The 11,091-nt window shown below is 36.5% G+C and overlaps 1 protein-coding gene across 1 annotated transcript in view; it reads left to right on the top strand.

Moving 5' to 3' along the window:
- Positions 1–10,694, top strand: part of LOC107730379 (lysosomal-trafficking regulator-like) — a 97,745-nt gene extending 87,051 nt beyond the window's left edge. The window contains exons 43-51 of the mRNA XM_016541202.1: positions 1–194; positions 949–1,138; positions 2,095–2,231; positions 4,198–4,296; positions 6,167–6,306; positions 7,155–7,252; positions 7,396–7,552; positions 7,914–7,985; positions 8,875–10,694. Coding sequence (XP_016396688.1) covers positions 1–194; positions 949–1,138; positions 2,095–2,231; positions 4,198–4,296; positions 6,167–6,306; positions 7,155–7,252; positions 7,396–7,552; positions 7,914–7,985; positions 8,875–9,013 — 1,226 coding nt within the window. The 3' untranslated portion in view covers positions 9,014–10,694. The remainder of the gene's footprint in view (positions 195–948; positions 1,139–2,094; positions 2,232–4,197; positions 4,297–6,166; positions 6,307–7,154; positions 7,253–7,395; positions 7,553–7,913; positions 7,986–8,874) is intronic.
- The last annotated feature ends 397 nt before the right edge of the window (positions 10,695–11,091 follow it).

Genomic DNA, 11,091 nt, shown 5'->3' with positions numbered 1-11,091 from the left:
CTGTGCAGCGTCGGGCTCTAGAAACTATGATCAAGACGTACGGCCAAACACCCAGACAGCTGTTCAACGCCTCGCACATCAGCCGAGCCGGAACCAAACTCCTATCAGAGGCAGAACTGCCCGCAGCCATGGGCCTCCTGGTGCAGCTGGCCTTCAGAGAGAGCCGCGAGCACCCCAAAGAAACCGTCTACCCGGTACAGCAAACATACAGCGCTGAAATTATTATTCAGATTGACATTAAAGAGATAGTTCACACAAAAATGAATATTTGCTTAACATGTACTCATCCTCAGGCCATCCAAGATGTAGATGAGTTTGTCTCTTCATCAGATTTGGAGAAATGTAGCATTGCATCAGTGTCTCAGCAATGGATGCTCTGCAGTGAATGGGTGCCGTCAGAATGAGAGTCCAAACAGCTGATAAAAACATCACAATAATCCACAAGTAATCCACACCACTTCAGTCCATCAGTTAATGACTTGAGAAGACAAAAGCTGAAACAAATCCATCATTAAGACGTTTGTAACTTCAAACCATTGCTTCTGGCCAAAATATGAGTCCATAATCCATAATAATGCTTCCTCCAGTGAAAAAATGGTCTGGTCTGAATCAGGAGAGAAATCTGCACAGATCAAGCACCGTTTACAAGCCAAAACAGCTCTAAACAAATATGTGGCTGATTTTGATGTGAGAGACAACAGGAGATGGACTTTTTCACTTTTTCACATCGCTGAGCTCGTGATGGAATGCTACATTTCTCCAAATCGGGCGAAGAAACAAACACTTCATTTTTGGGTGAAAATATTCCTATAAAATGCAGTTTTCTTTTTTGTTTACCTATTTGTTGTTGAAAAGGGTCAGTTCTTCTGGAAGCGAAAGATTTAATTTGAATCCCAGATCATCCCGTTGGTCTTCTAAAGTCTTCAATCCCTCTTGTGTCGTTTCTAGAGTCCTCTGCCGTGGATAAAGGGCTTGAAATGGGGCGAGTATGTGGGATCCCCCAGTGCTCCGGACCCCGTGGTCTGTTTCAGTCAACCTCACGGCGAACACTTCGGCTCCCTGCTGGCGCTGCCCACGCGTGCCATCTGCGGCCTCTCGCGCAAGTTCTGCCTCATGATGATCTACAGCAAAGAGCAAGGTGAAGGAGAACACACACAAGAAACTGCTTCATCACGCATAAACATGAAATTATAAACCTGATATACCCAGTGTGGGGTCAGTAAGATGGGTTTATGAAAGAAATTAATGCTTTTATTCAGCAAGGATGCATTCAATTGATCAAACGTGACAGTAAGGACATTTATAATGTTTCAAAAGATTTCTGTTTCTGATAAACGCTATTCTTTTCATCAAAGAATCCTAAAAAATAAAATGTATCACGGTTTCCACAAAAATATGAAGCAGCACAACTGTTTTCAACATTGGTAATAATCAGAAATGTTTCTTGATCAAATCAGCATATTAGAATGATTTCTAAAGGATCATGTGACACTGAAGACTGTAGTAATGATGCTGAAAATTCAGCAAAAAATATAATAATAATATTTCACAATTTTTACTGTTTTCACTATATTTTTGATCAAATAAATACAGCCTTGGTGACTTCTTTCAAAAACATTGAAAAATCTTCCTGACCCCAAAATTTTGAACAGTAGTGTTTATGAATTTCAGATGTGCTCCAGATGTATTTAGTGCATTTTCATTTATTTATCTACAATTATACAATTATTAGCAGATGTTTTTATTCAGTCAAACAGATGTTAATACCAGGTGTAAAAAAACTAATACAAAAGAGAACCAAGATTTTTCTGTTTTAAAGGGAAAAGCAGCATCCAATGGCCATTATCTGAAAATTAAAATATGAAATGATTAATCTGAACTGCTAATATATCAACCAATTACTAATCTTGGCTGTGTTTTGGTCCATGAACAGTTTCTAGTGCTTTTATTGCATCTGCATTTGTGTCTTATCACAATTATCCGCTTGAATGAACGCAGTTCTCATAATACCAGAGGAAATGAGAATGAAGTGAATGTGCTGTCGTTGAAAATCACCTCACAGTACAGATGAAGTGTTTTCCCCTTGTCTCTCAGGTGTAAGGAGCATGCACAGCACCGATATACAGTGGTCGGCTATTCTGAGCTGGGGTTACACCGACAACATGCTGCGTCTGAAGAGCAAACAGAGCGAGCCACCCATCAACTTCATCCAGTGCTCACCGCTGCACCAGGTCAGAGCCAGAAATACACAGGCCACGCTTGGACAGTTTTCAGATCAATCTGTGTTTGAGACATTTCAGCTTGTACAGCATTTTGTGATGTGGCATTGCACTCTCGTCCGTTATATATAGACGTCAACAGCACCCTCTACTGAATAAGATAAATCGTATCTCACAAAAATATATCGGGTTAAATATCACCTCTAAATCAAAAGAACAAAACAAGACATATTTTGCATAATTGTACATTAGTTTTTAATTGTTATGAAAATGTCACAATGCAAAAATCGTAATGGTTCTAAAAACAGACTCTCTTGACTCTCTCTCTCTCTCTATACACTGCCTGGCCAAAATTTGGATTTAAATAAGCAAATACTGAGAGTCTAGGATTGGATCATTATTGCAGTGACTAATATGTTTCTGGCATGTTGTATGTTTGGCAATAATTATTTTAACCTGAACTGATGTAGAGTATAGTTTTTCATTTCTTAAACAACCATGTCGGAAGATGTACCCATGTCCATATTCCAGGATGACAATGTCAAGATTCATAGGACCCGATTTGTGAAATTGTGGTTTAGGGAGCATGAGGAATCATTTTCATACATGAATTGGTCACCACAGTTTCCTGAGCTTAACCTTATTGAAGGTCTTTAGGATGTGCTGGAGTCGACTTTATAGAGTGCTTCGACTCTCCTATTGACAATACAAGATCTCAACCATAAAATGAATGCAGTTCTTCATGGAAATAAATGCTGTGGTGTTGCATAACTTTGTCGAGACAATGCCACAACGAAAGCAGGCAGTGTACATATACACTACTGTTCAAAATTTGGGGTGGGTACGATTTGTCAGTGTTTTTGAAAGACCCTTATATTCACCAAGGCTGCATTTATTGCTTACAGTAAAAATTATTTAGAGTAAAAAATTGAAAAACTGAAAAAATTTAGAACATTTTTACAATTTAAAATCATGGTTTTCTATTTGAATATCTGTTAAAATGTAATTTATTTCTGTGATCAAAGCTGAATTTTCAGCATCATTACGCCAGTCTTCAGTGTCACATGATCTTCAGAAATCATTCTAATATTCTGATTTGCTGCTCGAGAAACATTTCTGATTATTATCAATGTTATTTGAAACCGCATTTATTTGAACTAGAAATCTTTTGTGGCATTATACATGTCTTTATTGTCACTTTTGATCAATTGAATGCATCCTTACTGAATAAAACTATTAATTTCTTTTTTAATTCAGATTTTGGGGTGAAATGTGAGCCAGACGTGTCTTGATGGCATGTACGTTGTCATGTCATCAGATGGTCTCGGCTTCATTTCTGGTTTGCTGCTGTGTCGTCTTCCTCTCTGTAATCTACTAATTAATTACTTCAGACTTATGTGCCTCTAGAAGCTTGCATTCTGCAAGTGAACAGTGCTTTATTGTTCATCGCAAAGAAGCACAAAATCACTTTCACAGACTTTTACATTAAATGTTCCCTCCTGGTGGAATGACCTGCCCAACTCAGTCCCAGCAGCTGAGTCCTTAACCATCTTCAAGAATTGGCTAAAAACACATCTGTTCCATCTTTATTTGACCCTCTAACTCTAGCACTCTCTATTCTAATTCTAATTTATCTATTTGTTGACTTGACCTTCTAACACTTGCTCTCTCTGTTCGTTTTCTAACCGCTTGTTTTCTTAAAATAAGGCCTCTAACACTAGCTTTCTCTATTCTTTTTCTATTCTATCTACTTGTTTTCTTTTGATATATATATATATATATATATACTGTATAAAATAAAACCCTTGATACATGTACTGTAACCGAGACTTTTCATAGCACTTGCATATTGTTGCTCTTTTGTTGCTTTTGATTGCTTCTATTGTTATCGTCTGGATCTCTGGATCTCTTTGGATAAAAGCGCCTGCTAAATGACTAAATGTAAATGTAATCTCTGCTCTCTCTGCTCTCTCCTCAGGTGACTAGTTGTGCCTGGGTGCCGGACAGTTGTCAGCTGTTTACAGGCAGTAAGTGTGGAGTCATAACCGCCTACAGCAACCGCTTCACCACCACGATGGTACGTAACCATGGCAACACGGCCCCCCTCTTCCCCCACCCACGCAGCCGCCCACGTCCATTATCACTCCCTGTAGAGCACCCGCCCACACACACACACACACACACACACACACACACACACACACACACACACAGTGTTTGTAGTGGCCTTGTTAGTCATCTCCCGGTTGCCCTAGAAACACATTTCCTGCGGCCCACAGGTGGGCTGAAGTCTGGGCGTCAGACGGCTCTTTCAAGCGCTCTCTCATTGATAACGCAGGTGTCGTTCTGCTTCTCATATTTGTTTAAATGAATCTTTCTGACATTAGGAGTATTTCAGTTCTGTCATCATTCATGCATGTTGTTCCAAACCTGTCTTCATGTCATCTGTGGAATGCAAAAGAAGATATTCTGAAGACTGTTCACACTGCTCTTTTTCAAGACCAGAGGTGCCAGAATCACCATAAAAATGATGAAAATGTTCATTTTTGAGTGATTTAACTCTTGCATTCTGCATACAGTAGACTTAAAGAGGTATACAAATGCAGATGAGCTGAAGGCCACTGTCAAAGAAACCTGGGCTTCCATACCACCTCAGCAGTGCCACAAACTGATCACCTTCTAATTTGTTGAGATAGTGAATTGGTGGGTTTTTGTTAAATGTGAGCCAAAATCATCACAATTAAAAGAACCAAAGACTTAAACTACTTCAGTCTGTGTGCATTGAATTTATTTAATACACGATTATTTGAGTTGAATTACAATTTGAGTTGAATTACTGAAATAAATTAACTTTTCCATGACATTCTAATTTATTGAGATGCACCTGTAGATGCAGAAAAGACTTTAAAGTTAAAATAATCAAGAACTAATTTTTTTACCCATAATCAAAACTATGAAATTAAATTTTGCAAAAAGTAAATGAAGGCTGTTTTATGAGCATTATTTTTCATTACAGTAATGCACAGAATTATCATTTTATATAAAGCATTATATATTTTAATATATTTTAAACAATCACAATTAGTGTCAAGTTTTATTTATTATTTTTATATTATTTTGAGTTTGAGTTTTATTAATACTTTGAATGTAATTTTTAATTTTTGGTAATTTTGTCATTTTATTATTATTATTATTATTTATTATTTTTTTAAATATTTTTATTTAATTTTTATAAATTTTTAGTTCCATTGTAGTTTACAAGTATATTACAAGTTAAACTAAATGGAAATGAGAAATGTTGCCTTGGCAACAAGCAAAAAATAAAATAAGGTATTCTGAGGAGTGTTCATTACTATAATATAGTGTATTACTATAATGCACAAAATTATAATTTTATGTAAATATATCTTAATACATTATATATTATTTAATATCAAGTGCAATTAATACCAATAGTATCAGAATTATTGATATTGCCATTTATATTTTTATTATGTTTTAATATATTATTTTTGATTATTTGATTTAATTAAATTAGTTAATTTTTAAATAGTTTTTATTAATATGAATATATATATTTTATAGTTTTAGTTATTTGTGTACATCAAGTTAAAGTAAATGAAAGTGAGAAATGAAATAAGATCATCTAAAAAAAATCTCTATTTCAAGACCAGAAAAAAACCCATATAAGTGTTGAATGTTCATTTTTGGGTGATTTAACTCTTAGCTGCACTCTCCATACGGCCATGTGCTGGTTTGTTTACTCTGGACCATAAAAGCAGATCAGAATCATCTGTTAAAGCAGTCTTTTAGCTCACTTCTGCTTATTGAGGCCATTATCCGTTCTCTAATGAGGCCATTAGCAAAACCCTCACCCTCTAGATCTGCGTGCTATTACAGTCATTCTCCATTGAGATGTGTGATGGTAAAGTCTGTTTATTCCTCAGCCGACAGAGATGGAGGTGGAGACGCAGCTTCACCTGTACGGTCACACGGCGGAGGTCACGGGCCTGTTCGTCTGTAAACCCTACAGCATCCTCATCAGTGTCAGTCGAGACGGGACCTGCATCCTGTGGGACCTCAACAGGTCTGTGCTTCTGGCATCACTGCAGTCATTTCATATCTTACATTTCTGCCTTTACCAGACACTTTTATTCAAAGCAACTTACAGAAGAGGAACAAAGGCAATTTATCCAACAATATTTGTAATAAACAATGCCAGGTTAATTAGACAACTAGATTAGGATGCATATTAAGATATATCAAAGGAATATAGATACAGAAAAGACATTGAAGTTGACTTGAATTTCAAATAAATAAAAGTATAGTGAAAAAATTTGGTGCAGAAACTATTTTTGCTCAGATTTTGCTAGTAAATTTCAGAAAGAAAGTCAAGTAACCCATTGAATTAAACCTGAAATTTTTAAGTAGGAAAACAGAAATAGTATTTTCTTGTAAAAAGTGCTCTTATAATCTAATTGACACTTTCAGAAAATATTTTTTATAGTGTAGATAAGGCATTAAAATTTGTACAGAAAGAAAATAAAGCCTATTTTACGACACATTTTGCCCTCGAATTCTCATTAATGTACAAAGTAATTATTCTATATAAAAGTATATATTTTAATGTATTTTTAAATATTATTGGAGTGAATCTACTTATGCATCATACATAAACTGTAAATATAATTTTTTGGAATTTTGCAAGAAAATACTATTTCATACTTTGTTACCTGCCATTTCTTTGTAATTATTTATTTATGCAACTTACTAGTGATTTATGATTGAAAGTTGTTTCAAAGTAAATGCGACACCACTTTTTTTCAGTGTATTTGAAGTACTTTTACATCATAGTAGTAGTAAATCACTTTAATACAGTATTTTCTTTGTTGTGTCGCAGTAATGAGAAAATGAAGATTGTGTTGTTTGTGTTAGGTTGTGTTACGTACAGAGTCTCACAGGTCATAAGAGTCCAGTGAACGCAGTGTCAGCCAGTGAGACGACCGGAGACATCGCCACAGTGTGTGATTCAGGTGAGCTGTGTTTCCATGTATAAATGGTTGTTTTATCGTTATTAAGTTTTCAATTACAGTGTAAACCAGCTGCTAAAGTTGGTGAAAATATTGCAACTGTATAGAATAAATTTAATGATTTCATGTTCTCTTCGTGTGTACAGTGGGTGGAGGAAGTGATCTGAGGCTGTGGACGATCAACGGAGATTTGATTGGTCACGTTCACTGTCGAGAGATCATCTGTTCGGTGGCGTTCTCCAATCAGCCGGAGGGAGTGTCGGTCAACGTGATCGCTGGCGGACTGGAGAACGGTGTGGTCAGGTAAAGCATGAAACCACAAACTCTACACTGTTTAGGGAAAAATACTGATTTACTGATGAACTTATGCTCTAATTTGAAGAAACAATATTTGTTTGATTATTTTTTCTTGTAGTAACTTTGGAAACAAGGTTGAATAGTTGAGTTTGACAAAGCATAACAATTGAAGACAAAATGTGTTTTACTGAGAAAAAACAAGATTTGGTTTTTAAAAAGCCTTTTTCCAAAAGGTACATCTGGAAAAAGGGGGGGTCGTCTTATAATCAGGGTCGTCTTATATTCGGGCCAATACGGTATATATTAAGAAGATTCTCATCAGTGCTTTCCTACCTTATTCTCCTTATTCTCTGTCATCATATTTCAGGTTGTGGAGCACATGGGACCTGAAGCCAGTCAGAGAGATCACCTTCCCAAAATCCAACAGGCCTATCATAAGGTACACACTTTTACCTCTTATATGACGTCACACAGATTTATTCTGATATCTGCATTAGAAAGGTTACATGCACATAGCACCCATATACTACCAGTCAAAAGTTTGGAATACTTGTGAGTTTTTACTGTTCTTGAAAGAAGTCTCCTCTGCTCACCAATGTTGCATTTCTTTAAACAATAATACAGTAAAAATTGTGAAATATCATTACAGTTTAAAATAACTGACTTTTATTGTAATATATGTTAAAATGTAATTGCAATTGAATTTTCAGCATCATTACTCCAGTCTTAAGTGTCACATGATCCTTCAGAAATCTTCATATTTTTATGGAAAATAAAATATGTTTATAAAAACCGTGATACACAACCATTCAAAAGTTTGGGGTTAAAAAAAATTGTATACATTCAGCAAGGACGCATTAAATTGATCAAAAGTGACAGGAAAGACATTTCTAATGTTACAGAAGATTTCTACTTCAAATAAATGCTGTTCTTTTGAACTTTCTATTAACCAAACAGTCCTGAAAAATAAAATGTATCACAGTTTCCACAGAAATATGAAGCAGCACTACGGTTTTCAGCATTGATAATAATCAGAAATATTTCTTGAGCAGCAAATCAGCATATTAGAATGATTTCTGAAGATCATGTGACACTGAAGACTGGAGTAATGATGCTGAAAATTCAGCTGCGTATCACAGCAATAAATTACATTTTAACAGATTTTCACACAGAAAACAGCTATTTTAAATTGTAATAATATTTCACATTTTTACTGTGTTTTTGATCAAATAAATGCAGCCGTGATGAGCAGAAGAGACTTAAGTATTAATGCCCGGTAGTGTAAGTGTCACATGATTAATGACGTTTCCTTCTGTATCCTCTCTCAGTCTCACGTTCTCGTGTGACGGTCATCACCTCTACACGGCTAACAGCGAGGGCACGGTGATCGCGTGGTGCCGTCGAGACCAGCAGCGCTTGAAGCTGCCCATGTTTTACTCGTTCCTCAGCAGCTACGCTGCAGGCTGATCCTGCGTCACGCCGCTCGTTACCCACACAGGATGGACGCTGAGAGCGACCCTGCCGACCCAGGAAGAGGAGGAGCCAGCATGCACAAAGCCCCGCCCACGATCATCACAGAACCCACCCACTGAAACACCATAGGAACGGATGCCACTTGTACCATAAAGAGCAGGGGCTCGTGAGGCAGCGCGAACGCAGGCCTTTCCCCGCATCATTTCTCCTTGTCTGTTTTGACTGATTCATCTAGTATTTGTGTTGATTATGAAAGCTGCTACAATCTGGTCTGCCCAGACCGAACGTTTGAAGGCCTTTCCTTCTTAATGTCCCTCGTCTCGCCCACCCGTCACCATCCTGAGAATATCCTGCTTTCGAAGCCAAACCAGACTGCAGTCATCTGAACACTACCGACCGTCTGCGCTCCTGCAGAAACGGCATTCATGATCCACACGGCAGGTTTTAAACGGACGATTAAAAACTGGTGCATGAGTGACATGCAGCGGCGTAATGAATGTGTGCACGCAATGCCTTCTTAAACATCATCCCTCATCGACAGACCGCTGAAATATTTATTCTCAAACAAGGATGAAAGCCACAATCTCAACGTCTGGTTCTTGTTCTTCATTATAAAATGCACTCGGGACAATCTTATGAATGTCAAAGGTGGTCGTGTGTCACTCGTCAATCGCCGACTGTGCTAATATTTATCCTGTGCTTTTCCACCTGAACAAACGTCCCAGTTACCACATCCGATTTGTAATAGTTCATTAAAAACATGTTCTGCTTGCTTATTTCCTGTTCTAGTTTTATATATAGCATGTTATGATCACTTGAACATTATTTAACATTGGCGATACAATATAAGGTTTAGTCAGATCTACCTCTAGGCCCCTCTTACGAATAAAAGACAAATACAATTAGAAATACTTCTGGTAACAATAAAAACAACCTGTTTATTGTACAAAGACGACGACACTATATCCCTAAAAAAATACAATTCCCTGACAGTACAAAGGGTTCGGATGCTCTTGAAGTCTTAAGTGTTGACAGCCTTAAATGTGGAGGAAGAATAATTGAATTTGAGTCCACCATCTAAACATGATCCAGAATGTTGTTTGCCTTTGTTTGTTTCCTATTCTGTATTTGCTTTTAGCACGAGTCTTACATTACAACTAATTTAATTATCTTGTCTTACATTTGAGTGTTTACCAGAAAGGGAATGCTTTCACCTTTTCCCCCATTACTACTTTGTTTTTCATTATTATCAGAAATATCTACTATGTGTATCATTTCAACCCTCAAATGAAGTTGCTCGGTCAGTGTAAACCCAGAAAGAGTCGACTAGTTCGGGAGAATCATCTGGTGTTTACAGAGCCCTGTTATGTGTTCGTTTTTTGTTTTTGAATCTATTTTCCATGCTTGCATCACATTTATCTCTTAATTATCGTGCACAGTATTGTCATGTTTGCGTTCCTCAGAAAGAGATTGATGTTACTGTCATCGTGTGAGTTGTTGAAGCGAGATGAATGTGTGAATTTGTTCAACATAACTATCACGAAAAGGCTTATTGTTAACGTTCTGTTGAATTAACAGTGGTTTGTGTAATTTAAGATTGATATGTTCACCGAGGCCTGGCTGGGACAAATTATTTCCTTTTTTTTTTTGTATTTATGAAATGTAATAAAATGTCACCTATATATAATATAAATATAAATATTCAAGAAATTTTGATTCTGTTTGTTGCACTTGTTTCCTGTACAGTGTTAAAAATAGCTTCCAAATGTTGTTTTCTGCAGGGATTTCATATAAGAATCTTTTAGTGAACCATTTTTCTTCATATGAAGAACACTTTACGGAGTTAAAGAACCTTTTTTGCTTCAAAGAACGGAATGGAAAGGTTCTGTGGATATCTTCCTCAGTATTTCGTTTTTCTAATTCAAATATCTGAACATTCTTAAATCAAGATACATTTATTTGAGATGCAAAATGAACATGAAGTATTATTTTATAAATTGAGTTTATGCTTAAAACAAGTACAAATATCTGCCAATGGAGTATAATGTGTTTTCCTTTTGAATGAAGTGTGT

The sequence above is a fragment of the Sinocyclocheilus rhinocerous genome, unplaced genomic scaffold, assembly GCF_001515625.1.
Source record: "Sinocyclocheilus rhinocerous isolate Xijiao unplaced genomic scaffold, SAMN03320098_v1.1 scaffold2653, whole genome shotgun sequence".
Taxonomy (NCBI): Eukaryota; Metazoa; Chordata; class Actinopteri; order Cypriniformes; family Cyprinidae; genus Sinocyclocheilus; species Sinocyclocheilus rhinocerous.
The sequence above is the reverse complement of the archived record's forward strand: the minus strand, read 5'-3'. Positions and strand labels throughout refer to the sequence as shown.